Raw genomic sequence first — 25,854 nt, 5'->3', positions numbered from 1 at the left:
AGCAAATAGTTGTCTTGGGGCTGATGTTGCCATCAGAAAACAACTCCAGAGTTGCTTTCCTGACCCTGACACCTCACAACCCTGGCTCCTGGATGGGGCAAGGTGAGCAGCCACCCGGGGCTGCCAGCGAGGGGTCTCAGGTGTGTCCGTGGCTCTTGGCATCTCCTGGGCACTGCTGGTCCCCGGAGCCACCACTGCTCATCCCTCCTGCCCTTGTTTTGGTTGGGATGTCTGTCTCTGCTGCCTGTCTTCACACTCAGTCATCCCCGTGGACTCTCCTTTCCACAGCTCCAGTTGTGTTTGCTTTTGGTGTATTTAAAAATTCCTTCCCCCCCGCCCTTTTCTGTCTCCTGGCAGTCGATTTTTTCATTGATACGTCCTTTTGCAACTGTCTGCATCTCAGAGCTGCTAATTCGCTGCTGCCAACTTCCCCCGGGTTTAATTTATACAATATGTTTATTTTTACTGCAATTTTTTCCTTTTATTCCAAGCCAAGATAATTTTGAACTCAAGACGCCTTCTTTTATGATCGCAGATTTATGAGATTTTGGCAAAGCCGCCGTAAGCCGTAATTACTCTTCATTGTTTTTGTTTACATTCTCCCCCCCCCCCCCCCCCCGCCCCGATCAATTTTTGCTAATAATCCCTTTCAACTTTTGGAAATTGCCCTTTTTCCGCCTCCGGGTGCGGTTTCTTTTTGGTGGATGCAAAAAATCCCTTCCCGCAGCCGTGGGACTGGATTAGGGTTGTCTGTAGCTGCGCAACCCTCAGTGCACAGGTGAGCTCTGCTCTGCCCCTTTCTCACATCAGTTGTTTTCTGATGGAAACGAGTCTCCTCGAGCCTTGGGGTCTCCAGTGGCAGCCTGGACCCTGGTGGGCGCTCTCCTCCAGCCCCATGAGCAGCACAGCTGGTTCATAAGCTGCTGCCACCCACTCCAGGCTGGTCTGCAGAGCTGCAGCGTGGACATTCCCCACTCCTGTGCCAGTCCCTGATCCTCCAGTTCCTCGCTGCAGCCCTTGTGGGTGATGGCAGAGGGGCTTCTCTCTGCTTGTGGCCCCACAGCCCAACTCCTGCCTGCTCCAGAGATGCTTTTTCCCAATGGAGAGCAGCTGCTTGGTGGGGGGACGGATGGATGGATGGATGGAAGGGAGGGAGGGATGGATGGATGGATGGATGGATGGATGGATGGATGGATGGATGGATGGATGGATGCAGCACATCCCTCGCCCAAGCAGGACCACCAGTGAGCAGGAGCATGATGGCACTGACTGATGGAACATCCCCTCAGTTCAACCCACTGCCTGTGAGGGGGAATTAGTGTGTGAGAGGGAAGGAGGGAAGGCCCCTCCATGGTGAGGAATGGAAGATGGGGTTTTCCCAAGGAGGGAAACATTTCCAGATTACTAAAAATACCCACTGCCTGCAGCTGCTGGGGCTTTATCTGAAGGGGGGGGACTGGAGGGGACAGAGGGTTTGCATTCCTGGCAAACCCCTGGAGATAGCAAAAGGATGGCAGCAGGGAGATGCTTTGGCCTTTGGAGGGACTAGAGGGAAGCCAAGCTTCTTGAAGGGATTTTCCTGCATCTGTCCTGGGGAGAGGCTTCCTGTGGCCTGGAGGCTGAAGCCCCCCATTGCCCAGGGTATGGGGTGTCCCTCTTTGGCTTGGCAAAAAACGGGCAGCAGTTCTTCCCAAGCTATTCCTGCTTGGAGCTGCCCTCCAGAAGCAAATTTCCAGCCTGTCAGTAACAGCAGGGAAAAGCAGGAGTGTCAGGTAGATAGATGGAGCAGACGTGTGATGGAGGGCTCCTCGCTCACCCACCTGCTCGGTTTGGGGGGTTGCACAAGGGGGTCCGGAGGCTCCACGTGTCACCAGCAGTGCCAGAGAAGCAGGAGCATCCACAGGCACCAGCATTTGGGTGCCTGGGTGCACGTGGCACAAGTTAAGGGCTGTTTGATGCTTGTTGTTTGCCGGGGGACCCCAACCCTGGACCCCTGCAGCGGGGGTAGCCAGGTGCCTGTAGCACTGCCTGTCCCTGCCTGTCCCTGCACATTCCTGCAGCTCTGACCTGGACTTGTTGCAGGGGAATGGCTGGAGTTAGGGATGCTGGGAGCAGCTGCGTGGGCTGCAGGCAGGGGCTGGCTCTGGACAGGGGGGACACCAGTGCTGGGCAGCAGCTTTGGGCATCTCTCCGCCCTGGGCAGTGCCTCAGGTGCTCTGCAGAGACCCGGTCATGTGAGAGGTGACCAAGGTCACTCTACCAGGGCTTCATCCTGCTCTTTAATTCTCCTTTGCTGGGCCCTGACCCTGCCTCCCCTCACTGGTGACTGAGTGGCCCTGACCCAGGGCTGTGGGTGTGTCATCGTGGGGTGGTGGGGCTTGTGCTGCAGCTTGGGCTGTTTGGAGATAACATCTTTCCCCTGTAAATGTCATTATCCTGTATATGTTCAGGCCGGGAGGGGGGTGGGGGGTCACCATCTGTGTTTTCCAATAAAAGCAAATTAAAATTGAAGCCCATTAAGGATAGCTCAATTGGGATGCTGAGCAGGGCTCCAGAGCCTGCTGGGAACTAGTTGCTTGCAGCCCGTGCCACCACGGAGGGTGACAAACCCTCATTCAGTGCCAGTGGTGCTGGGAGGTGGCACTGGCTGCACACACCTCAAGGGGAGGAGGGGCAGAGCTGGCCACAAAGCCATGCCCTGGGCTCATGTCACTCCTCCTGGTCCCCTCTGTGCCCCATGATGGGCAGGGGTTAGTGGGGAAAGGGATGGATGTTGCCCAAGAGCTAAGCATGTGCTCCTTGCCCAGTGATGCTCCGCAGCCTCCGGGCTTCCTTCTGCATCCCAAATCTCCTGAGGCCACCTTACCCCTGTGCCTGGGGATACAGGACAGTGGGGCTGGGAGTACAGGATGCTGTGCCTGGGGATACAGGACAGAGGGGATGGGAATACAGGATGCTATGCCTGGGACACAGGAGAGTGGCTGTGGGGTCAAAGGGGACGGGGCAGTGCTGCCCTGCACCCTGGGCATTACACGTGGTTCCAGGTGGCCCTGGTGCATGGTGGTGGGAGCAGGTTATTATGTTATAAAGCAACTTTTTTCCTCAGTTGCTGCAGCCAGGAGCTGTACACAGCATGTGCTGCTGCACTCTGGTGACAGTGGCTTTGTGTTTGGGCTCCAGCAGTGACAGCCGGGGCCCATCCTCTATCTAGTGGCTCAGTTGGACCAGGGAAGTGCATGGTGAAGGCTGCCAACTCCTTTGGGGCATGTCTAGAAGGAGCTCGTGGGCATGGAGGCCCTCCCAGAGCACCCCTGTGTCCATCCCTCAGCGAGGAAGAGAGACCTGGAGGCTCTTGGGAGGGACATGGCCCTGCTCCATTGTCTTGGAAGGTGGCTTAGTAGGGAATTTAGTCTTTACTGGGCCTGGATGAGACTGGATGCAGGTGAGGGCAACACTTTACCCTGGGATTCCCTCCCTCAAGGTGTCTCACTGGGTGAGACACTCAAGGTGGGGTCAGTGCCACCGTGGGGACAACTCATTAGCAGTGACAGTAGCTGCTAAACGCCTGCATCTGTGTCTCCTCTGTGTGGCTCCTGCATTCCTGGCAGCAGCAGGAGGGCCTCTGCTCGCTGGCATTTGGCATCTGCATTGTCTCTTCCCGGCAGCCTGCCCTCCCCTGAACCCAGACCACCTACAAGTCCTGGCTCCTTTCGGGACAGATGCTGCCAGTGGGTCCCAGTGCTGCTGGAGCAGCTTCCCAGAGTCCCTGGTGGGGTTATCCTGTTTCTGCTGACCGCTGGAGCAGATGGTGTGGGGAAACTGGAACAGGCAGGATGTATCTGCAGCCACGACTGAGACGACGTGGCAGTTGGGTGGAGCGTGGTCCTGCCTCACGTCCGGCCTCACCTGCTCCTTCAGCAGGGGCTGAACGGTCACAAAATCAGAATTCCCTGCTGAAAGCTGGAGCTGTTGCTCCCTTCCCAGCCAGGCAGGGGAGAGGGACAATCCTGGATGGGCTGATGGGTGCTTAGAAAGCAGGACAAGTGCTTGGGTGACCTGCAGGACCCCCGGGACTGCTGAGTTGGGCTTTTCCCTTTGTTCTGAGCTTTTCAGCAGTGGAGCAGGTGGCACCATGCAGGGCAACTGCACGAGGCCTTCAGAGGGAGAGGACAGGCTCAGAAGAGGAGCTGGGAAGCTGCTGGATTTGGGTCATGGTGGTGCTCAGCCCTGGCTCACCCAGTGGCGTGGCCAGGTGCCCAAGGGCCAGGTGCAACTCTGCTCCAAGCCCTGTTTTCCCTATTTCCTGGTCTAGCAAGAGCTAGAAGCCAAGGGCCTCAGTGATCTCTTTCTACAGAGCAGCATCAGCCCCGGGTTTGGTTCCCTGAGGATGGGTCCAGTGATGTCAGAAGGGTGTGCAGGATCACAGGAGGGAGGAGGATTTAGGCGGGGAATGGGAGAGCACAGCCCAGCTCATGGCACTTCCCCCAGCAAGGTGTGGAACTGCAGGGGGAGTTTTCCCTGGGGCTGCTGAACTGCTGTGCCGAGGGCAGGGTGTTGGGGCCATCCCTTAGTTTGACACCTGTCCCCAGGTGTCACAAGCAGCTGAGGATCACCCAGTAGCTGGGTGAGGGTGTCCCAGAGGGCACTGCTGAGCCCCACCAGCTCCCAGCACTGTCCCCTGCTGACTCCTGGGCTGGCTCCTGTCTCACAGGGCTTGCAGGTGGGCGTGGCTGATGTCCAGATGAACTGAAGGTCCAGGAAGCCCCATGGCTCCCCAAAAGTGGGGAAATCTTTCCCTTGCCAGTGTTGTGTGGTGTCTCTGGGGTCAGGCCTCCCTGCTCCATGTACTATCACCCTGGGGCCTGGCTGGTGGGTCAGAGGTACTCTGGGGGATGGAGATGATGGACATCATCCTAATTCTTAGATCTCTGAGACTGGCTGGACCTAATTTTTCAGGGAAGTGCATCAGATACCTCTCTGCTGGGTCCACAGCTCCAGGGCCACGGGCATGACCTGCTGTGCTGCCCTCGGGGTGGCCTTTGGAGCTCCGGGCGCTCCCCATCCCAGCTCAGTCAACTGCCTCTTCTCGCTCCCTATCAATCACTCTCCCTCTTGGAGTTTAAGTGGATCCCTGAGTGAAGTATCCAGAATATCCTGTAGCCGCCGGCTCACAATGCACCGCGCTGTTCCCGCGCCAGCGGCTCAGCCAGGGGGGGGATTGGGTTTCAGCTTGTTCCGCTGGCCCCTGGCCAGGCAAAGCAAAGCTTGGGGCTGCAGGGAAGGGCCACTAGGTTTGCTCAGCCCCTCTCAGCTTGTGCTGGCAAAAATATTATAATCAGGCTCCAGTAAAGCTCAGGAGGCAGAGAGGGGCCTTTCAACTTCGGGAAGGGTAAAGAGATCTGCGGCGGGGGCTCCTCGGGTGGGGGACAGACGGGTTTCTCATTAGCCACCCCTCCCGCCCCAGGATGCCGGGGATGTGCCTGAGGCCAGGATAGGAACATGGTTCCAGGAGCACGTGTTCCTGCATGGAGGAGCTCATCCCAAGCTGTGGTGTCTCCGGTGCGGATCCTGGTCTCGCTCCACCTGGCTGGGCTCTGACACGGAGCATCCCTCCAGCCTGGAGCTGATGAGGTGTGTTAGGTGGGCTTCCGGGTTATGTCTGGGACGTGGTGACAAGGAATGATCTCCTGGTGTCTCTGACTTTTCTCCCAACCCATCAGAGAGGGCTGGACAATTTCTTGCCTGCTTTGCCCATCCAGCACCGGCCACAGCTGATGCAGTCGTGGGTCCCTGAGAAGATCACTCCCTGTGTTGATAATATTGTACCAGGATTGAAATGCTGGCAAGTGTCCTACCCTGAGAGAGGAGCTGGTGTGAGGAGTGAAAAGGAAAGGGAAGAAGTTGTGGGTGGAAAAATGAGGGTGGGGGCTCCAGCTATCTGTGGGGCTATTTATTTGTCCAGCTGTTTCTTTATCTGGATGAGCTTGGAGCCTGTGAATGTGAAGGATTTGCCAGGACTTGTGAGAAACTCAGGACCAGATGCTCTAAATTGGTCTGAATTGGCAAAACTCCATGGAAGTTATTTTTCCGGACAGAGAGAAGTGTGTCTGCAACATGCACAGTTCCTCTGTTAATCCCTTCACCTCCAGCCTCTGCCACTGTCCTGTGGTCCTGCCACTCTCCATCCCCACTCCTGGACAGCCTGTGCTGGTGTCCCATCACTACCAGCACCCAGAATTGTCCTCCCCCCGCCCAGTTCTGCCCACCAGTCTCAGTCCTGATCTGGCCAGATGAGAAAAGCTGGTGCAGCCAAGAACCCCACACTCATCTCACTTGTGGCTGAGCAGCAGGAAGCCCCAGCAGAAGCACAGGAACTCCCTCCCAGGTCATTGGCACAGCAGATCATCAGCGTGACGGCATTTCAGCGTGGCCGTCGAGCATCTGGGGGTGGTGGTGCGGTGGTGACGATGCATCTCGGGATGCCAAGTGTTCATCCAGAGCCCTGGCATGCCCTTGGAGGCAGCAGCAGCTCCGGCAACGGGGCTGCTTATTGAGAACATCTTCAAAGTGAAAAGGACAGGCACTTATCTCGGAGCATCCCGTGGGAAGCAGCAGTTCCCAGTGGGAAGCGGGCCAGAGTCGCGTCTGCTGGTCTCGAGCAGCTGCAGATTTATTTATAATGCCGTGGGCAGCATGTGAGGCTGCAGATAAACATGAGGGAGGGAAGAGCACAAACAACAACACTGAGGAAATGCTGCTGTGGAGAAATCGTCACGCTGAGCTGCAGCTATCGCAGCCACCAGAGGTGGGCCAAGGGCCAGGCTCCCACCCCTGCTGCTCCCACGGGGGTTTGATCCATGTCCTGGGTGCCAGGAGGGTCTTTATGGGGCTGCCGAGGCATCAGCCCTCACCCTGTTATCTGGTTCTGCCAAACCAGCAGGATGGCACCGTGAAAGCACTGGCTGTGACAGCGAGTGAAGCTGCTGAGATGATTGGTGAGGCATTAACAGTTGGGCTCGGGGTTGCCCATCCAGAAATTGGTCACAGAATCATAGAATCACAGAATCAGCTGGGTTGGAAGGGACCTCTGAGATCATCAAGTCCAACCCTTGATCCACTTCTGCTGTGGTTCCCAGCCCATGGCACTGATGCCACATCCAGTCTGTTCTTAAAAACCTCCAGGGACGGAGAATCCACCACGTCCCTGGGCAGCCCATTCCAATGGCTGAGCACCCTCTCTGGAAAGAAATCCTTTCTAATATCCAACCTAAACCTCCCCTGGCACAGCTGAAGACCCAGCCCTCTTGTCTTGCTGATGGTTGCCTGGGAAAAGAGACCAACCCCCCCCTGGCTGCCCCCTCCTTTCAGGGAGCTGTAGAGAGTGATGAGGTCTCCCCTGATCTGTCTTTGTTGTCCCTAGCACAGGAGTTTGTCTTGTTGGGTGCTCAGGGAGGGGTATGAACATGGGGCAGCCCCAGGTAGGACCAGGAGATATGGCTGTGGCAGCCACAGGTCACTGTGGGTGCAGAAGGGGCAAGGAAGGGGCTGAGGGCAGCCCAGTGGGAACGCTGCAGGTGGAGGAGCTGCCTTGGGAGGGTGGTGGGTTCCCATTGCTTGAGGCTTTATCACACCTCGTGTGGAGCTGTGGCAAACCAGGGTCCCTGTGAACCACAGGGACCAGTTATTCCCAGTGCTCTGTAATTCAGGCACCCACTGCTCAGTGGAACACACTGACCCACCTCCAAAGGGAGCCAGGGCAGCAACCTGGTGGAAAAGCTGCACGAAAAGGGGCACGTTGGAATGTTACAACTGTGTGTGATGGGGACCACGGCCTTGGGACCCCTCCTACACAATGGAGGCTGATAAACAGGAGCCTCAAAGACAGGAACCTGGTTTAGGGTGGAAGAAAAGGGAAGCTCAGCTAATTTTGCTGTCTTGGAGAATCATTTGCCACCCATGAACATCACAGGAGGGAAAGGAGGTTTTGGACAGCAGAGCCTTTGTAGAAGGAAAAGGAAATCCAAAAGCTGGCAGCCAAATGGTGTAAATCCAGACTAAAATTAATGGAATATCTGGTGGGTTTTACGAGAAGATAATTGACCATTGGAAAAACTTGCTTAAAGCCTGCAAATTTCTTCTCCTCCTTGTCCCTGGGCCAGCCAGGGTGGATTCAGAGCTCCGAGGGGATTGTTCAGCTCAGGATAAGAGGCTGGAAGCCGTGGTGCACTGAGCATGACATTTCCATTGCACCGAGTTTTCATTAAATAAGAGGCTTTTAAAAATGCAAAATGCTTCAAAGTATGAGGTTTATTTGGGGTATTATTTGTAATGGTTTAGAATATATCTTCTTTTACATTATAGTTGCTGCTATTAATGTACTTACTGTGCACCACTGTCATTGCTAGTTAAGATAAAGTAACAAATTTAGGGGTGTTTTAGAGCTTCTTGCTAGCACTGGGTGAAAAATGTTGTTTTCCTTTCAGATCAAACGCCACTAGTGTTTTAATGAAAAAGCCAGGTCCTCTGATAAAATAAACACCGTTTTTGCCCTGCGTAAACAAATACCCAGTTTAAAAAGAAATTTCGCAAGTCTGACCCACACAACATTTCGGGATTAGCTGTTTTCCAGAGCTCTTCCTAGTGGGAAAAATTGAAGAGATCTATTTCTTGCCGTTTTTTTTTTTTTTTTTTTTCCTAAGAAATACCAAGCATTTTGAATGGACTGTTTGAAAGAAAGCTAGCAGAACTTATAAGGATCATAACATGTTTTTTTTTTTTTTTTTTTTGCTCTTGGAATAAAACCAAATTTTGAAATCCTGGTTTCCTGTGAGCTCGAAACCACTGGCTGGGACCAGGAGTAAGGAACAACCCACAGCCCGAGAAGGATTTACTGCCAGGAGTAGGCAAAGGAGCACGGTGGTGTCGAGGCAGTTTTTGGGGTGTCAGTGGGAGAAGGGAGGTTCTGTGTGCTGAGCAGCCACCTCTGTCTCTTCAGTGATGGGTCTGGTCGAGGCTGAACTTTTCTTCCTTTGTTTTTGTTCAGTGGAGTGAAAGCTGAGAAGGTGGAGATGCTTTTGGGGTTGTTTGTGGCAGGATGGTTGGTTTGTCGGTGGGGAGAAGCAGCAGGACTTGGTTACAGCCAGTAACTCTCCATGCCTGTTGTGGGACCATCCCTGGAAGTGTTCAAGGCCAGGTTGGACAGGATTTGGAGCAACATGGTCTACTGGAAGGTGTCCCTGCCCATGGCAGGAGGATGGAATGAGAAAAGGGCCTGGAGTGATAGGACAACGGGAATGGCTTCCCAGTGCCAGAGGGCAGGGATAGATGGGATATTGGGAAGAAATTCTTCCCTGTGAGTGTGGGGAGGCCCTGGCCCAGGTTGCCCAGAGAAGCTGTGGCTGCCCCATCCCTGGGAGTGTCCAAGGCCAGGTTGGACAGGGCTTGGAGCAACCTGGGCTAGTGGAAGGTGTCCCTGCCCATGGCAGGGAGTGGAACTGGATGGTCTTGAAGGTCCCATCCAACCCCAACCGTTCTGTGACTCCATGTGTGTGGGATGGATGCTCTGCAGCATCCCTACAAGTGCATTTGGCATCCCCAGGGCATGTGCTGAAATCAGGGACAGATTCCCATTCTCCCTGCAGAGGGACAGAATTTATTCTGTGCTCATCACCTTGGTTTCAGCACAGGATCACTGGCCGTGTGCTGCCCTGTGCAGTCTGTCCCACCACGCTTCCCTCATGTCCAGCCTCCTCGTGGTGAGACCTTTGGGCAGAATTTCTTAACTCCATTTCCTAAACTCTGGAATATTGTCCTATTTTCTTAAAATGTCAGCATTGGGAATGGTGCAGAAAAATCCCCGTGTTGCAATGAGCATGTAGCTGCAGGCCTGGAGGAGGGAGAGATGCTCAGACTGTGGAAACCACTCCTGGAAGTGTTCAGAATGTGTTCAAAAACCACTGCTGAACACTCCCTGAAAGTGTTAAAAACATGTGGTGGTTAGAGACATGGTTTAGTGGTGAACATGGCAGTGCTGGGTTAATGATTGGACTCAGTGACCTTGGGGGCTTTTCCAGCCTTGATGCCATGATTCTGAGTGTCCAGTGGGTCGTGTTTCTGATGGGTCATGTTAGCCCAAGTATTGGGGTGCCATAACCTGAACACCTCTTCTTATGCCACCAGTGGAGTTAAACCAACTTGCAGCTCTTTGGGATGGAAGAAATCCCAGTGCTGGAAGTGTGATGAGCTGTAGAGAGGGCGAGGAGGCTTTGCTGTTGTTTGGCTTCGGAAGACTTGTCTGTTGGTGGTTGGTGGTAGCATCACCTGACCTATTTCAACCCAAATCATCTGGAAAACCAGCTTTAACATTGGTTTAATTTTTTAGTACTTTTAAGTCCTAAAAGTGCTGTTCCTCCACATGTGCTGCTGCATCTCTGAGGATTTGCCGAGTGTGCAAAGTGCTGAGGAAAGAATACCCTGTTTTCCGAAGGGAACTGGAAGGTGGTGGAGGATCCCTGCTCAGGCTGCTCCTCCACTGCAGAGGCAGAGCTGCTCTGGGGTGGGGGCACCCAGATTTGGGATTCAGAGGAGGAAGGTCCAGCTGGGCTGAGGGGTGGAAGAGCCACCCATGCGTGGCAGGAAACATTGCCTGTGCTGGGCACTGGTGAGGCACCTCAGGGTCGATTCTGGGCTCCTCCTGAAAAGAAAGAGATTGAGGGGCTGCAGCATTTCCAGAGAAGGGCAGCGGAGCTGGGGAAGGGTCTGAAGCACAAGGAGTGGCTGAGGGAGCTGAGGAGGCTCAGCCTGGAGAAAAGGAGGCTCAAGGGAGGACCTTCTTGCTCTCTGCAACTCCCTGACAGGAGGGAGGAGCTGGGGGGTGTTGAGCTCTGCTCCCGGGAACAAGCGGCAGGATGAGTGGAAATAGCTTCAGGTTGCACCAGGGGAGGTTTGGATTGGATATTAGGGGAAAATCCTTCATGGAAAGGATGGTGAGGCATTGGAACAGACTTCCAGGGGCAGTGGTGGAGTCCTCATCCCTGGAAGAGTTCAAAAGCACGTGGATGTGGCACTTGGGGACATGGTTTAATGGTGAACGTGGTTTTGGTGCTGGGCTGATGGTTGGACTTGATGAGCTTGGAGATGTTTTTCAACCTCAGCAGTTCTGTGAATCCATGATTCTCTAGGGGGGCCAGGGAGCAGTTGGCAATGGATAGGGGAGCAGATGGGTGGAGTGACCACTACTTGGCTCCCCCCTGGCAGAGATGTGGCCAGAGGGCTCAGTGTGGGCCAGGCTCCATCCCTGCAGCCCTGGGCTGGCTCCTCTCTGCTTTTTTCCCCCTGTTTCCATCTTCAATCCTTTCACAACCTACAATGACTCCTTGTTTCACCTTCCTCCTGCAGAGACACTGATGGACTCCACAACAGCAACAGCAGAGCTGGGCTGGACGGTGCATCCTCCGTCAGGGGTAAGTCATCAGCACTTCCAGAGCTGCTCTGTGGCCTCCTGCTGCACTTCAACAGAGGAGGGTTGGCTCAACAAAAGTCAGGCACTGAAGCAGAGTGAGCAGAGTGCCTTGGCCACTTGAAGTATCTGGTGGGAAGAGGACAAAAGAAGGCTGACAGTTGATGTTTCCAGTACTTTTCTAGGAGGTCATGCTCCAAAAAAATACCCCAGTGCTGGAGGGATGTAATTCTCACCCCACAGAATCAGGCCAGTGGGGTGTTGAAGGACTCATGCTCTCTGTAAAGCCAGCCTGCAGCCACCTAAAAATCAGAGAGGGGAAGAAACAAAAGGCCAAGGCCACCCTCATTTGTCCCCACTGTCTCACTTGTTGTCCCATTACCTGTCACTTGTATCAGGATGAGGGCATTGGCCTCAGGGCCTGAAATGACTGTCCAGCATCCCTGGCATCCCACAGAGAGTCATTTGCTGGCCCAGCAGCAATGGTCTCTCTGCTTTACTGGTGCCAGGAGTCCCCTGAGCCACACCTGAAGCCCACCCAGCACAAGCTCCTTTAAAGAACTTGGACAGGGCAGTGCATCAGGTTCTTCCCCCAGAGGGTGGTCTGGCACTGAACAGGCTGCCCAGGGCAGTGGTCACAGCACCAATGCTGCCAGAACTTAAGGAGTGTTTGGACAACACTCTCAGGGACAGGGTGGGATTTCTGAGGTGTGCAGGGCCAGCAGTTGGACTGGATCGTCCTTGTGGATCCCTTCCAACCCAGTGTATTCTGTGTTTCTGTGATCCCTGGCCCTTCCACTCGTGACAGAAAACCAGAGTGGAGCCACCTCCATGTCCTACGTGGGGCATTGAGATGCTTCAGAGCGTCCTGCCCAGCTCTGGCTGTGGTGACCAGCAGCAACCTCAGTGCCCAACACCCCAGACCTGCTCCCTTGCACTTGGGTGGCCCAATCCAGCCTGGCCAAAGCCTGGAGGTGCTTCCCACGCCTGTACATGGCGGTGGCTCAGGCTCCATCCTGCCTTCCATCTGCCCTCCACAGGGGCTGGATGAAGATGTTTCCGTGGACCTCACCAGGCTGACAGCAAGTCCTAGACCCGAGCTGACTTGGCAGAATAGAAACAGCCAAGAGAAGCCTCTTGTGGAGAGATTAAACCCAGCTCTGAGCAGTGTGTGGAGCCGGGCGCGGATGATGCCGGCCCCAGGCCCCATCACCATGATAAAGCCGGTGTTGCCTGAGCCCCCCCAGCCTGGCCAGTTTCCCCCCGAGGGGGGATGATGGGCACACAATGGGGGGGAGCAGAGGTCAAGTCTTTTTCTCTCCCGGCCCAGCCTTTCTTGTTTGCGGTGTTTCCATATGTAAAGCACGCCCTGCTCCCGCTCCCCAGCCCCCGCCGTAATGAGGCCCGGGCCGGCTGGAAGCCGTCTCCCCCTGTTATTGTGCTGCTGCCTCCTTTTGAGCTCCCGGCATGTTAATTAGAGAACGGGGAGAAAGGGAGAGGCTTCTAATTAAGCGCCGAGGAAGCGCAGGGCTGGTGCGCAGGGGTGACTTTCTCTCCCAGCTGGGAGGAGGGAAGTTGGGAGCCCCCTGGGGATGCGGGAGGATGCTGGGGGTCCTAAGCCTCGACCCCGGGGTGCTCCCGTGTCCCCCATCGGCATGAAGAAGTCCAGTGTGGCCCCAGTGGACCTACATCCCCACCTCCAGGCAGGACCCTTGAGGGAGTGTGGGGCACATCAGGGGTGGCGATGCTGTGGTGCCTTCACAGCCTCATGTCCATGGGCAGGACAAGGCAGGGCACCCCACCCATGGGTGACTGGCCAGGTTGGGTGCAGCCAGCATTGCCTGGAAGAGAGAAGCTGCTGTGTGCTCCTCTTTGGGGATTATCAGAGACCCAAAAGCCCAAACTGTTGCTTTTTGCCTGTGCCACCCATAGGTGCCCCCAGGCCCTGTCTCCACTGTCTCCTGTTCATCCCAAGCTGTGGAGACCCTCATTCCATCTCCTGCTCGACTGAGGATGAGCTCTCTGGGCTCATGTCCTGACCTTTCCTGGGGGCTGGGCAAGTGTGGATGGGGGTGGAGCAGCACTGGGGGTCCTGGGTCTTGGTGGCTGACAGGGTGGGTGTCAGGAGTGGCCCAGGTGAGGGAGAGCCACGTCAGAGACAGGGCAGGGGAAGGAATTGCTTCCCTGTGCCTTGTCCTTGATTCCCTCTCTCCCCTCCCAACCAGTGCCCTAAAAAAGGGGGAGATCCTGCAATTTTCCACTAGCACATCAAATTTATTTCTGGAAAACAAAGCAAATGCTCCCACTGTATTTTGCGAGGATGCTCTTCTCCTCCCCCGGCCATGGCAGCAGATTTGCAGCCACTGCCAATCCAAAGTGGTTGGAGCTGTTAGGGATCTTCCCTGACAGCCTTCTGTTGGGCTGTTAGCCTTGATGTGCGAGGAGCAATCTGTCTCCCATCTCCTGAGCCTCCCTCTCCAGTCCTGGGTGCCCTCGTGAGGCCATTTGCAACCCGAGGGGCTGGGAATGCTCTGCTCCTGCAGGATTTTCCCTGCGGACTCGGTACTGGCGCTGGTGCTGGGTCAGGACTGTGCTGCTGCCCTGCCCTGGCTGTTGTGATAGGATGTGTAGGGTTGAGGTCAGAATGTTATAGAAGTGGGAAACAGCTCGGCTTCCACTTGAGCAGGTTTATGAACAAGTTCAGGAGGAGCTGTTCCAGCTGGCCAGGGCTGTGTCACACACCAGCAGGACCCTGGTCCCTACTGCCAGCAGCACACGGGTGCCCTGGGTGGGGAGGGACTGCAGGGAGAGGCTGCACAATCCAGCAGGGTTTAGACTGCGGGAGATGCTCTGTGAGCCAAGGGTGCTCCTCCCACACGGACTCTTCCCTGTTGGTGCTCAGTGCAGAGGAGCAGGGGCCTGTTACAGGCTGCAGTTTGTGCCCTGCATCCCCCACCCCGAAGTATCCCCATCCTACACAGAATGAAGGCAGCAAGCACTGAAGGGTTTGGGAAAAAACAGCCTGGGAAAAAAGCAGGGAGCTGAAGAGGGCCAGGAGGTGCCACAGCAACCCTGAGCTCTGTGGGGACCCAGGGAGCAGCTGGAGCTGTGTCAGGGCAGGTTTAGGTTGGATTTCAGGAAAAGGTCCTTCCCCCAGAGGGTGGTTGGGCACTGACCAGGCTCTCCAGGGAAGTGGGCACAGCCCCAAGGCTGCCAGAGCTCAAGGACCATTTGGACAACACTCTCAGGGACAGGGTGGGATTATTGGGGCTGTGCAGGCCAAGAGTGGGACACATTGATCCTTGTGGGTCCCTTCCAGCTTAGGATATTCTATGATCCTATTGATTCTATGAGCTCTACAGAGCCTCCTCCAGAGATGGCAGAGTCAGTCAGCTGGGATAGTGGCTGAGCTTCCCATGGGGAAACCTGTCAGCTCCGAGCTGTCTTGCTGAGAAGGATGCTGCTGTCATTCCACGGCTCACAGGCATGTCTACATCCCATAGATCCGGTTCAGGACAGCTGGAGCTGGGACCTGCAGACATTGACCCTCGAAGGGACAGGGATGGGGGCTCCAGAGGGATCCACCCAGCATCTCCCTTTCTGGGAATGCAGTGGGATTGGCTATGGTCCATTCATGCTGCTGGGAAAGGCAGTGGCCACTGGCCTCTGCAGCTGGCCAGGAGGTTTTACAGCTCCTGGGGAAGTGGGTCCTGTCTGCCACTGCTGTAACCATAGTGGCACCGGTGGGAATCCATCTGCTTAAGGCATCATGTTCCTTTGCTGGAGGCTGAGCTGTGAAGGCAGAGTCCCTGCTAAAGCCATTCCTGCTGTGGAGGAGACCCTGCTGTCCCTGTCACCAGCAGAGAGGCTTGACCCTAAATCCAAGCATGGAGCACAGTGCTGGTGGCCCCAAGCTCTGCTGAGGGCTTGGACCACCTTGTCCCCACAGTGCAGAGCCTGCCTCGGGTGTGGTGTGGGTCAAACCCCACCAGGCGGGGGTGTGATGCTGGGCACTATGGGATGGGCACAGAGTGGGGCAGCTGGTGCTGGCAGAGCCTGCTTGGCACATAGCGGGGTTGGGAAGAGGCAAGGAGGGTGGGGAGCATCTGCTCAGTGCAGCCCCGTGACTTTCTGTGTCCTGCCCACAGTGGGAAGAGGTGAGTGGATACGACGAGAACATGAACACAATTCGCACCTACCAGGTGTGCAACGTCTTCGAGTCCTCCCAGAACAACTGGCTCCGGACCAAGTACATCCGGCGGCGAGGAGCACACCGCATCCATGTGGAGATGAAATTCTCAGTCCGGGACTGCAGCAGCATCCCAAATGTCCCAGGCTCCTGTAAGGAGACTTTTAACCTCTACTATTTTGAGTCGGACTTTGACTCAGCCACCAAGACCTTTCCTAACTGGATGGAGAATCCTTGGATGAAGGTGGATACAATTGCCGCTGACGAGAGCTTCTCGCAGGTGGACCTGGGTGGACGGGTGATGAAGATCAACACTGAGGTGCGCAGTTTTGGGCCCGTCTCCAAGAACGGTTTCTACCTGGCCTTCCAGGACTACGGAGGCTGCATGTCCTTGATTGCCGTGCGCGTCTTCTACCGCAAGTGTCCCCGTGTGATCCAGAACGGGGCCGTCTTCCAGGAAACCCTCTCAGGGGCAGAGAGCACCTCGCTGGTGGCGGCGCGGGGGACGTGCATCGCCAACGCCGAGGAGGTGGACGTGCCCATCAAGCTCTACTGCAACGGGGACGGCGAGTGGCTGGTGCCCATCGGGCGCTGCATGTGCCGGCCGGGATACGAGTCCGTGGAGAACGGGACCGTCTGCAGAGGTAACCACGTGCTTTGGTCCCACCCCGGGCACCCGCCTCTGTGTGCCAGGGGTGGCAGTTGGGATTTGTTCCTGGGATCTGCATGAACCAGCTGGGAGTGACCTCCCTGGGCAGGGGTAGGAGAGGAGCATGTGTGGAGGTTGACTCTTTCCCCAGCTCCTCAATTCCTGCCCTGGGCTCATCCATCCATTGCAGAGGCTCTATGTGACCTCTGGGTCCCAGGGCCACTGTTCCCAACCACCTGTTGCTGGTGCCATCCATGCTCTTGGTTGGGACATACGTGTGTCACTGTGGTGCGTGTCACCAATTGGCTGCTGCCTCCCAAAATACTGGGGCTGTTTTCTCATTGGTTTGTGCCCTTGGCATGGGCTGAGTTGCTTCTGGGATGAGGGCAGTGGGAGTGCAGGCTCCCAGAGGGGGTGCAGTGGCAGGGAACAAGTTGTCTACAGCGTTTTCCTGGTGAGGTGCAAATGGCCCAGGGTGGAACATGTGCTGTTCAGCTGGCCCCTGGGCTCCTCAACAGCCAGAGGTTTCCTGCCCTGTAGATGTTCTGCCTCCCTGCCCTTGCAGATGTTTTCCTGTTTTGTAGATGTTCTCCTGTTCTGTAGATGTTCTCCTGCCCTGTAGATGTTCACCTGCTCTATAGATATCCTCCTGTCCCTATAGATGTTCTCCTGCCCTATAGGAGTTCTCCTGCCCCTGTAGGTGTTCAAAGCAGGCTCCATGAGTGCCTGCTGAGCTCAGCTGAGCACCATGGAGCCAGTGTGGTGCAGCCAAGTGAGAGGCTCTGCGCCACCCTCCCTCTGTGCTCCTCCCCAGTTGCACTTGGGAAGGTTGGAAAAGGAACTACTGGGGTTGTTGGAAGAGAGATGGGGACCCAAGAGCTGTGTGATGGGCACCTGCAGCTGTACCACACATGGAGCAAACAACCGTGTTTGGCACATGAGATCTTCTCCCCCCCTGTCCTGGCTGAACAGCCAAATCCCACTGCAGTTCCAACAGTATCAGCACACTCCAAGCAGAGCCTCTGAGATCAGTTATAGATACGTTGGTGGGCACTGCAGAGCCAAGGGAGGGCCTGTGTCTCCTCTCTTCTGGCTGTGAAGGGGTGGCCAGGTAGCACCAAGCAAGGGGAAGGTGCTGGTAGTGGAAGATGCAGAGGCTGGAGAGGGGGATGGACAGTCTGGCTGTGCTCAGTAGGGACTGCAGGCTGTGTAGTGCCCTTGGAGAGGGCTCCATGTCTGCTGCTGGTGGCTGGGCTGCTCACATGCCAAAATTTTAGGTCCTGGTGTGCTCTGGGGGTCATTTAATATCCATGATTTCAGCTACTCCTCAATTGGCCACTGAACATCTCTTCCCGCTGAGCTTGGGGAGATCAAGTGTCTTCCGGCCTTAGCAGGGATGGGGATGGGGACAGCAAGGAAATACTGCTGGAAACTGAGCCTGGCTAATCCCTGCCTCGAAGGGCAGACGGGGGTTTTACAACTCCCAAGCAAAGCATCTGTAGCAACACCAGAAAGCCCCAATGATTCATGGCGACTTTTCCATCTCAGCCTGTTTTTTTTTTCAGAGCAGACCCAGCCCTGTGCAGTGCTTTGCTCGGATGCAACTGGGCTTTCCTGGGGGCTCCCTGGTCCCGCTGCCAGCCCGGCCAAGGGACAGTCCCTTCGCATGCCCCGCGGCTCCCAGGACCCCTCACGCAGGGCTCCCCTGTGCCCGCAGGGCTGGAGGGGAGGCAAGAGCGGGGGCCAAGGTGGAGGGAGCGAGCAGGAGGGAGAGGCCGGGCCCTCTTTGTCTGCGCAGCAGCAGCAGCAGGATTTTGGGAGGTCCGGTGCCTCGGCAGCTGTTTCTCCAGCCGGTGCTGGCGCTCGCCCGGCCCCGCTCTCCCCGCCCTCATTAATCACACAGTGGCCGCAGCCCGACATCTGCGTGGGGCAGCTGGCTCCGGGGCTGCCTTCCCCTTCCCCTTTCCTTTCCCCTTTCCCATCCCTTTCCCTTCCCCCTTCCCCTTTCTCTTTCCCATTCCCCTTCCTTTTCCCCGTCCCTTTCCCCTTCCCTTTCCCCTTCCTTTTCCCTTTCCCCTCCCCTTTCCCCTTTCTCTTACCTTTCTTCTTCCCCTTCCCTTTCCTCTTTCCCCTTCCCTTTCTTCTTTCCCGTTTCCTCTTCCCACTCCCTTCCCCTTCCTCTTTCCCATCCCTTTCCTCTTTTTCTTTCCCTTTCCATCTTTCCCTTCCCCTTCCTTCCCCTTCTCTTTCCTTCCCCTTCCCATGTGGGGCTGGATCAGGGCTGGATGGGACCCCAGGATTGTGCTAGACTGGGAAACCCCCTCCATTTCCCCCCAGTATCCCCCAGAAGCGGAGTGGGGACTGGGTCAGGAGTCAGCCACAGAGCTGTCAGGACAGCCAAGGCATCCCCATCCACTCCCAGCCCTCCCAGTGAGCCCCCCAAAGGGCTGGGGAAGGGGCTGGTGGCCCCAGCTCAGCTCAGGAAGGACCTGTGGGATGCAGCCCTGCATCCCTACCCACCTCCCGCCCTGGCCCTGGTCCCTGCGGAGGCAGCGTCGGAGCCGCCTGGCTCGGCCAACTCACTCCTACATGTGGCTGGCAGGTTTGCTCGTGTTTCCAGGGGTGGGAGGGAATCTGGGCCCCTTTCCAGAAGCAAAACAAAAGCAAATCCGAGCTGACTTTCGGGGTGAAGTGTTCTCACATGGCTTGGGTGCCTCAACAGGACATAGCAGGGACTGTGGGGGGACACGGTCCTGCCCCTCCAAGGGGTCCAGGTGGAGAAGGGCATCCCAAGGAATGGCCAGCAGCTGGAAGGAGCTGCTTATTTTCCGCCCTGGGTTTCTCAGCCGGCTGACAGCGCCGGCCTGCTCGCGGCACTGCGCTCCAGGGATATTTATGGAGGAAGTTCATGCATCTAACAGCTTAAGCTCTTCTAAGCTCACAGCCCCAGCACAAAAGGATTTGGGGGCAGTTAACAATTCTATGTGGTTAAGAGATTTTCATTTTGCCGGGGCCTCGCTCGCCTGTCCCACAGGGCCCTGAGAGGGGCTGGCTGCCCGTTCCCCTCCACTTCCCTCCGCTCCTCCGCTCGCTTCCCGGCTCCTGGGCCGCGCCTCCCCCAGCCCCGTCCTCCCCACTTCACCTTCTGCTCCCTGCCTGCGTCTTTTCTCTCCATCTCCCTGTTCTTTGTCTGCGCCTCCCCCCCGGCCCCCCCTCCCCGTCCCTCCCATGCAGCACATTAAGCGCATTTCTCCCTGTGCCTCTCGTATCCATTGGCTCCGCTCAGCCACGGCAGAGGCAGAACCATTGTGCTGCTGCTCTCCCTGGCCTGGCTGGACGGTGCCTGCACGGGCTCTGCCTGCTCAGGGGTCACTGCTGGTCCCGGCAATTCAGCCCTTCATCCTTCTCCAGCCCCTCTCCGTCACAGGAGGACATTTCTGATCCCAGAATTCTCTCTTTGTTGTGCCTGTGCAGCGCTGAGTGTGGGGAGTCCCGTGGCCTTGCTGGGGTGACAAGGGATGGTTTTGCCCTGCAGAAGCTGGTGGTGACACTCTCTGGCTATCAGAGACATGTGGTGTCATCCCTTGGGGTCATGAGCATTTCTGAGGAGGAGAGGAGCTGGTGACCTGATGGGAAGAGGAGAAACCTGCTCAGATTCAGGCTGCCAGCTGTCTTCTCCTTGCCCCTCTTCTCTGCTCTTTGCCTCTCTACTTCAGTCTTGTGAGACCTCCCTCCTCCAGTGCTGCCTCCAGCTCTGGGGTCCCCCACAACAGAATGACATGGACCTGTTGGGATGAGTCCAGAGGAGGCCATGGAGATGCTCCAAGAGCTGGAGCCCCTCTGCTCTGGATTCAGGCTGGGAGAGTTGGGGATGTTCACCTGGAGAAGGGAAGGCTCCAGGGAGACCTTAGAGCCCCTTCCAGTGCCTAGAGGGGCTCCAAGAGAACTGGAGAGGGACTTCAGACAAGGGCCTGGAGGGACAGGACAAGGGGGAATGGCTTCCCACTGGCAGAGGGCAGGGATAGATGGGATATTGGGGAGAAATTCTTCCCTGTGAGGGTGGTGAGGCCCTGGCACAGGCACAGGTTGCTCAGAGAAGCTGTGACTGCCCCATCTGGAATTGTTCAAGGCCAGGTTGGATGGACCTGTGTGGTCTAGTGGAAGGTGTCGCTGCCCATGGCAGGGGTGTTGGAACAAGATGAGCTTCAAGGTCCCTCCCAATCCAAACCATTCGGGGATTCTGTGATCCCCCAGCCCAAGGTGGAGATGAGCCTCCTTCCCTGCCTGTGCTTTATGTTATTTTGGTGTCCAGGGCAGCAGATTTGTCCCCATCCCACCATGTGTGGAGGATGCAGGTGCCGATCATGCTGTGCATGTACATGAGGACCCAGAGCCATCCCTCCTTTCCAGAGGGGTGGGAAGCAGTGAGGGTCTTTCCCAGACAAGCTGTACTTGGGATTCAGAGGGGGCCAAAGTATGTGCTAAGGGCTTGGAGTGCCATACAGCTTTCCAAGGTGCCGGAGAAGGGCATGTCCGAGCAGGACGTGATGTTTTGATGAGAAGAGGCTATTTATGGCACTCTGCCTGTTCCAGGTCTGGGCCTCCACTGATAATGCTGGACCCAGCCAATAAATTGTAAGGCTCTAGGGGCAATCAAGTTCTTCCAGGAAGCATTCCTGGTTGAACTGGAGCAGATACAGCCAATAGTGCTGGAAATGTTTCCAGAGATGGAGAACTGCCCGTTAAACGCTTCCAGCCGTCGCTCCTGCTGTGCCTAGCGCTGGGAGCTTTGTCTATCACCACACCTCTGTGGTCTCTGTGGCTGTTTATGGATAATCCTTGGCCTCCACTCCTCTGGTGAGGTTTTCAGCCAGCTTTTTTGGCTCTTCCCAGCCCTTGGCACTGCTTTAGCCTTTCCCTTGGCAGATCCAGCTCTCCATGCACAGGATGCTTGTGGTGATCAGCCGCGTGCCAGGGAGGATGCTGAGATTCCCTCTTCCTACACCCTCCCCCCCTTGCTTAACCATTTGGGCAGTGGCATTTCTCTGGGTGCTTTTGAAGGATCCTTGTCCTTCTTTGTGGGACTGGGAAGACTGAGACTGTGGCCTTCTTGCCCCTGGAGGTGTGATTTGACACGTATTTGTACCGAAATGCACATTCCCAGCTTGCACCCAGCTCCCCGAGGCGTCGGGGGGGTCACTGTATCCAGAACCCGTCATCCTCGGTATTTACCACACTACAACTCCCATGTCATCAGCTAACTTTTATTGGGAATGCTTTGGGCTCTCTCCTGGGTCATTGATAAAAATGTTAAACAGCCCAGAGGCACGAACCAAATTTGTTGGCTCTAGTGGAAACAGACCCGCTCGCTGCACGTTCCCTGCTCAGATCTCAGGCCCTGCAGTGGCAGCCAAGTTTTAATGCATCAAGGATGTCCCGTGGTGTCGGTGGACCCACTGATGTTGGAATCAAAATATCATGTATGTTAGCAAGGGAAATGCTCTGCAGAGGTTTGGGTATGTGGCATTAACAGCGTAAACCCCCCCCAGCCAATCTTGTAATTGCATCAAAAACCCGTACAAGGCTAATTTGCCTTAATCTGTTTTCCCTAAATACAAGAAGATTGGCACTGCTATGCCTACCTTCCTTTAATCCTTCCCTGATCCAGTCCTGGGGCTGGCACAGCCTTATTTGACTGGTACTGACGTTGCAATCCTAAAATAGCCACAACTGCCTCATTTAGCAAACAGCTTTTTCCTACATCTCCAAAACCTGTTGCCTCTCACGGTGCATGGAAAATGAACATTGAGTGTCCCCCGGTCCATCAGCCCCCTTTTTACACCCCCTTAGGAAGGTGCTGCCCTGACAGACTGATTTAGCAATGTTTAACTTTAGTAGCTGCTATTTAACATCTAGAGTTACTGCTGGAATGGAAAGTATTCCACCATCATCCTCAAAGATGATTACATCACCTGGCTGCTTCCCAAGTACAAAACAGGAATTTGTCTGCCTTTTCTACAGGCTTGTTGACAATTTGAATGCTCCCAGCCGGCCAGGGCTCCATGGCATTGTTGGATACTGCTTTTGGGGCTTCTCCCTCTCCTCCCTCTCCGTCTGGGAAGCAAGAATACAGCGTCTTTCTTTCCACGGCTTTGATTCTTCTCGCTGACCTCTCCATGTTGTGAATCCAATTAGGGCTGTGGTGGGGACTGCAGCTGCTCTGGGAGCTGCTCCACGCCTGCTTGGTGCTCCCTGGGGTGGGAGGAGATGCCAGCCTGTCCTCTGCACATTCCTGTTGGAGTTTGGGCTTCGGGAGGTTGGAGGGGGACCAGGGGGAGCCTGGCAGAGCAAGGGGGTGTCAGATGGGGGGTTGAGGGATTGATTTAATGTTGGTGTGAGGCCCTAAGAGATGCTGACCTCGCAGGGAGGTCACAGGAATGGGGCAAGATGTGCTGCTGGAGGAGGGAGATGGACCACTTACCTTGGAGCAGGAAGTGCAGCTTCTGAGGGACTAGATCTTCTTGGGAAACAAAGGGAATGAGAATCGCTTTCTGATTTTGCTTTCCAGACAAGGAATGGGCTGAGACCTTCTATGAAAGTATTTTCTCTACAGAGAAAGAGAGGAGATGAGATTTTCCAGGATGTGAGAGTGGATTTTAAGCAGCAGGAGTGTTGCAGAGCACTTCCAGCCCTGTCGTGATGGTGTATTAAAGACCCCAGCAGGATGCAGAGGATGGCCTCAGAGCAGCCCAGGGAAGCTGAAGAGGAGCAGCATATTCTCATTTATCAGTGGGGGCAGGTCATGAGTACCTTGGGTTGGAGGAAGGGATGGAGATCTCGGGTCCAGCAAAAGCCAGTAGTAGTTTCCTGATGGAAATGATGGCCATTCCCAGGATTTCTCAGAGAAACATGGTGGACTTTTGCATTGCCACTGTCTGCCTCAGCTGCTGCTTCCCAGTCCCTTTGCACCAGCCCCTTCATCTCTGTGCTCGAGGTCTCAGAATGGTTTGGGTTGGAAGGCACCTTAAAGATCATATGGTCTTCTCCTGCAGGGTTACAGGGATGGTCTCTGCCCCCCTTCCCACTCTGCTCCCCCCATCCCTGTGTTGGGATCAGGGAGGAGATGGGAGGAGCTGTTGAGAGCATCCCTGGAGGGTGGTGTCCCCTCGGCCCCCCGGGGGCGCAGGGATGTGCTGTGACACGGGTGCTTTCACGGGGCTGACACGTGTATCCAGAAGAAAATCTCCCTCTGACTTATTTTTTACAGATGAAAACAGCGTTTTGGATCAAATACCACATTCCTGGTCCTGCTACACCCATGTGAGCAGGGAATGGGGGCTCTGGCAGCATCCCTCCTCTCCTTCCTTGGCCTCCCTTTACCCCCCCCCTTTTTTTTTTTCTGAGAGAAGTGGTAAACATTAATAGGAACTGGAATGAATGGCTGGGATTCAGGCCCGGGATTCCAGAATTTTAACTCGTTATTGCCATAAAATGAAGGGAATGTGTTTTTTGCCATTAGTTTTTTTGCCTCTGATTCAAAGAGCTCAGAGATCTTGTGGGGGGGAAGAAGGACTTTTCCTTGAATTCCTCACAGTGCTGAATTTTTATGAGGAGAATATTCTTTGTCGTATGTAACTTGAAGAAAATGGGAGAAAAAGGTGCTTTTGAGGATTTTTTCTTTTTCATTTGAGATTTTTCACCAAGTTGGGCCAAAGCCAAGAAATCGTTTTGAACATTTGATTTTGGGAAATACCCTGAGATGTTCTCTGCACAGATTTAAGGTTTTTTTGATGTCAGATGAGTCAGATGTGCTTGGTAGGAGCACAGTTCTTTTGTTTTAGCCACACAAGGTAAAAATCATACAGAAAATTTAATCTAGAAGCCATAATTAGCTTAATTAGCTCCAGGGAAACTCGTTATTGTTCCCCATATGCCTTAGAAACATATATCACTGGGAAGTGTACAGAAAAGTCCCAATAAAGGTTAGGAAGTGGAATCAAAGTGTTCATAGCTCACACAATGGCTCTGTTTGCACAAACCAAACATCAAAGGAGGTTAAATTAGGTTTGGCCAAGGAAAATACACAATATTGTCACATTTGAAGGAGACCTGAAGTTTGGTGACACTGATCTGTGACACCCAGTCCTGGTGTTGGAGCTCAAACAATGTGAGGAAGGACTTGGGTGAAGAATGAGGAGCAGAGCCAGGTGAGAGGGTGGTGAGGATTACAGTTTCATAGAGTTATAGAATCTCCTGAGTTGGAAGGGACCCAGAGGGATCATCCAGTCCAGTTCCTGGACAACCCCAAAAATCCCACCCTGTCCCTGAGAGCGTTGTCCAAACACTCCTTGAGCTCTGTCAGCCTTGGGGCCGTGACCTCTGCCCTGGGGAGCCTGTTCAGTGCCCCACCACCCTCTGGGGAAAGAGCTTTTCCGTGAGATCCAACCTGACCCTCCCCTGGCCCAGCTCCAGCCGTTCCCTGGGTCCTGTCACTGCTCACAGAGAGCAGAGCTCCTCCTGAGGAAGCTGCAGACCCTGATGAGCTCTGCCCTCAGTCTCTTCTTCTCCAGGCTGAACACACCCAGTGCCCTCATCTGCTCCTCATGTGCCTTCCCCTCCAGGCCCTTCACCATCCTCGTGGCCCTTCTTTGGATGCTTTCTAAGAGCTTTAACAGGAGAGGCTCTGAACCACATCCTTGGCTTCCTCCCTGCCACTGAGCTTCAGCAGGAGTCTTCCTCCCAGTGAGCAGCAGCTCCACACCCACCTGGGTCAGATGCTTTTGCTGGAGTCCAGGGAGTGGGGGAACTGGTTGTAGTATGTGGGAAACTGGTAATTTGCGGGTTGGCAGGTCTTAAAGGCTGGAAAATGGGGAACAGGGTATGGCATGAGCAGGAAACTGGGAGTCCCTGGGTCTGGAAAGCAGCTTGTGAAGGTGGGACGGGGAAAGGTCCTGCTCAGACCTGGAGCCACCAGCTCTGTGCAGTGCTCCTCCCACATCCCTTTTTTAAAGGCTCCCAGAAGGGGACCTGTGTGAACACAATGTGCCTCCTGGGAAGCCTTTCCAGGTCTCTGCAGCAAGGTCTTCAAAGACTGAGATCTCTTCTCCCCAGCAGGTTGAAATGACACCTGCCAAGGTGTTACACCTTCCTAGAGGCCTTGGAGGCAAAGTGGGGATCTTGGGGATCCTTGTGTCAGAAACTTGAGAGAACTTTGCAAAAGCTTAGGTTTTCAGTTGGCCAGTGGGACTTTTGATGCTGGAGTGCAGGGCTCTGCTCCCAAACATCCCAGGCACCTGGGCTGGCTCCCACCTCCATGGAGGGCTGTGGGTACCACGGGGATGCTGCAGGTGATGGGCATCCCTGGACCATGAAGTGAGGGTGCCCTTGGAGATCCACGGCCTAGAAATAACCCCTGTGACTAGAAGCAAATTCAAAATGCATTTTGAGGGAATATCTCCGGGATATGACAGTTTTCAACAGCGACAACCTCCTACTTTTAGAGTCTTTTGGCACTTTCAGACTGTTGTCAGGAGCTCACAGAGACCCTGTGTTCAGGAA

At 55.2% G+C, this 25,854-nt stretch overlaps 1 protein-coding gene across 1 annotated transcript in view; it reads left to right on the top strand.

Annotated features, from left to right (window-relative positions):
- LOC108505698 (ephrin type-B receptor 2-like) overlaps nucleotides 1-16,377 on the top strand; it is a 42,401-nt gene extending 26,024 nt beyond the window's left edge. The window contains exons 2-3 of the mRNA XM_017831955.1: nucleotides 11,398-11,462; nucleotides 15,607-16,377. Coding sequence (XP_017687444.1) covers nucleotides 11,398-11,462; nucleotides 15,607-16,377 — 836 coding nt within the window. The remainder of the gene's footprint in view (nucleotides 1-11,397; nucleotides 11,463-15,606) is intronic.
- The last annotated feature ends 9,477 nt before the right edge of the window (nucleotides 16,378-25,854 follow it).

The sequence above is a fragment of the Lepidothrix coronata genome, unplaced genomic scaffold (genome assembly GCF_001604755.1).
Source record: "Lepidothrix coronata isolate B3197 unplaced genomic scaffold, Lepidothrix_coronata-1.0 Scaffold198, whole genome shotgun sequence".
In the NCBI taxonomy this organism is placed as follows: domain Eukaryota; kingdom Metazoa; phylum Chordata; class Aves; order Passeriformes; family Pipridae; genus Lepidothrix; species Lepidothrix coronata.
Note: the sequence above shows the minus strand (reverse complement) of the source record. Positions and strands in the feature narration are given on the sequence as shown.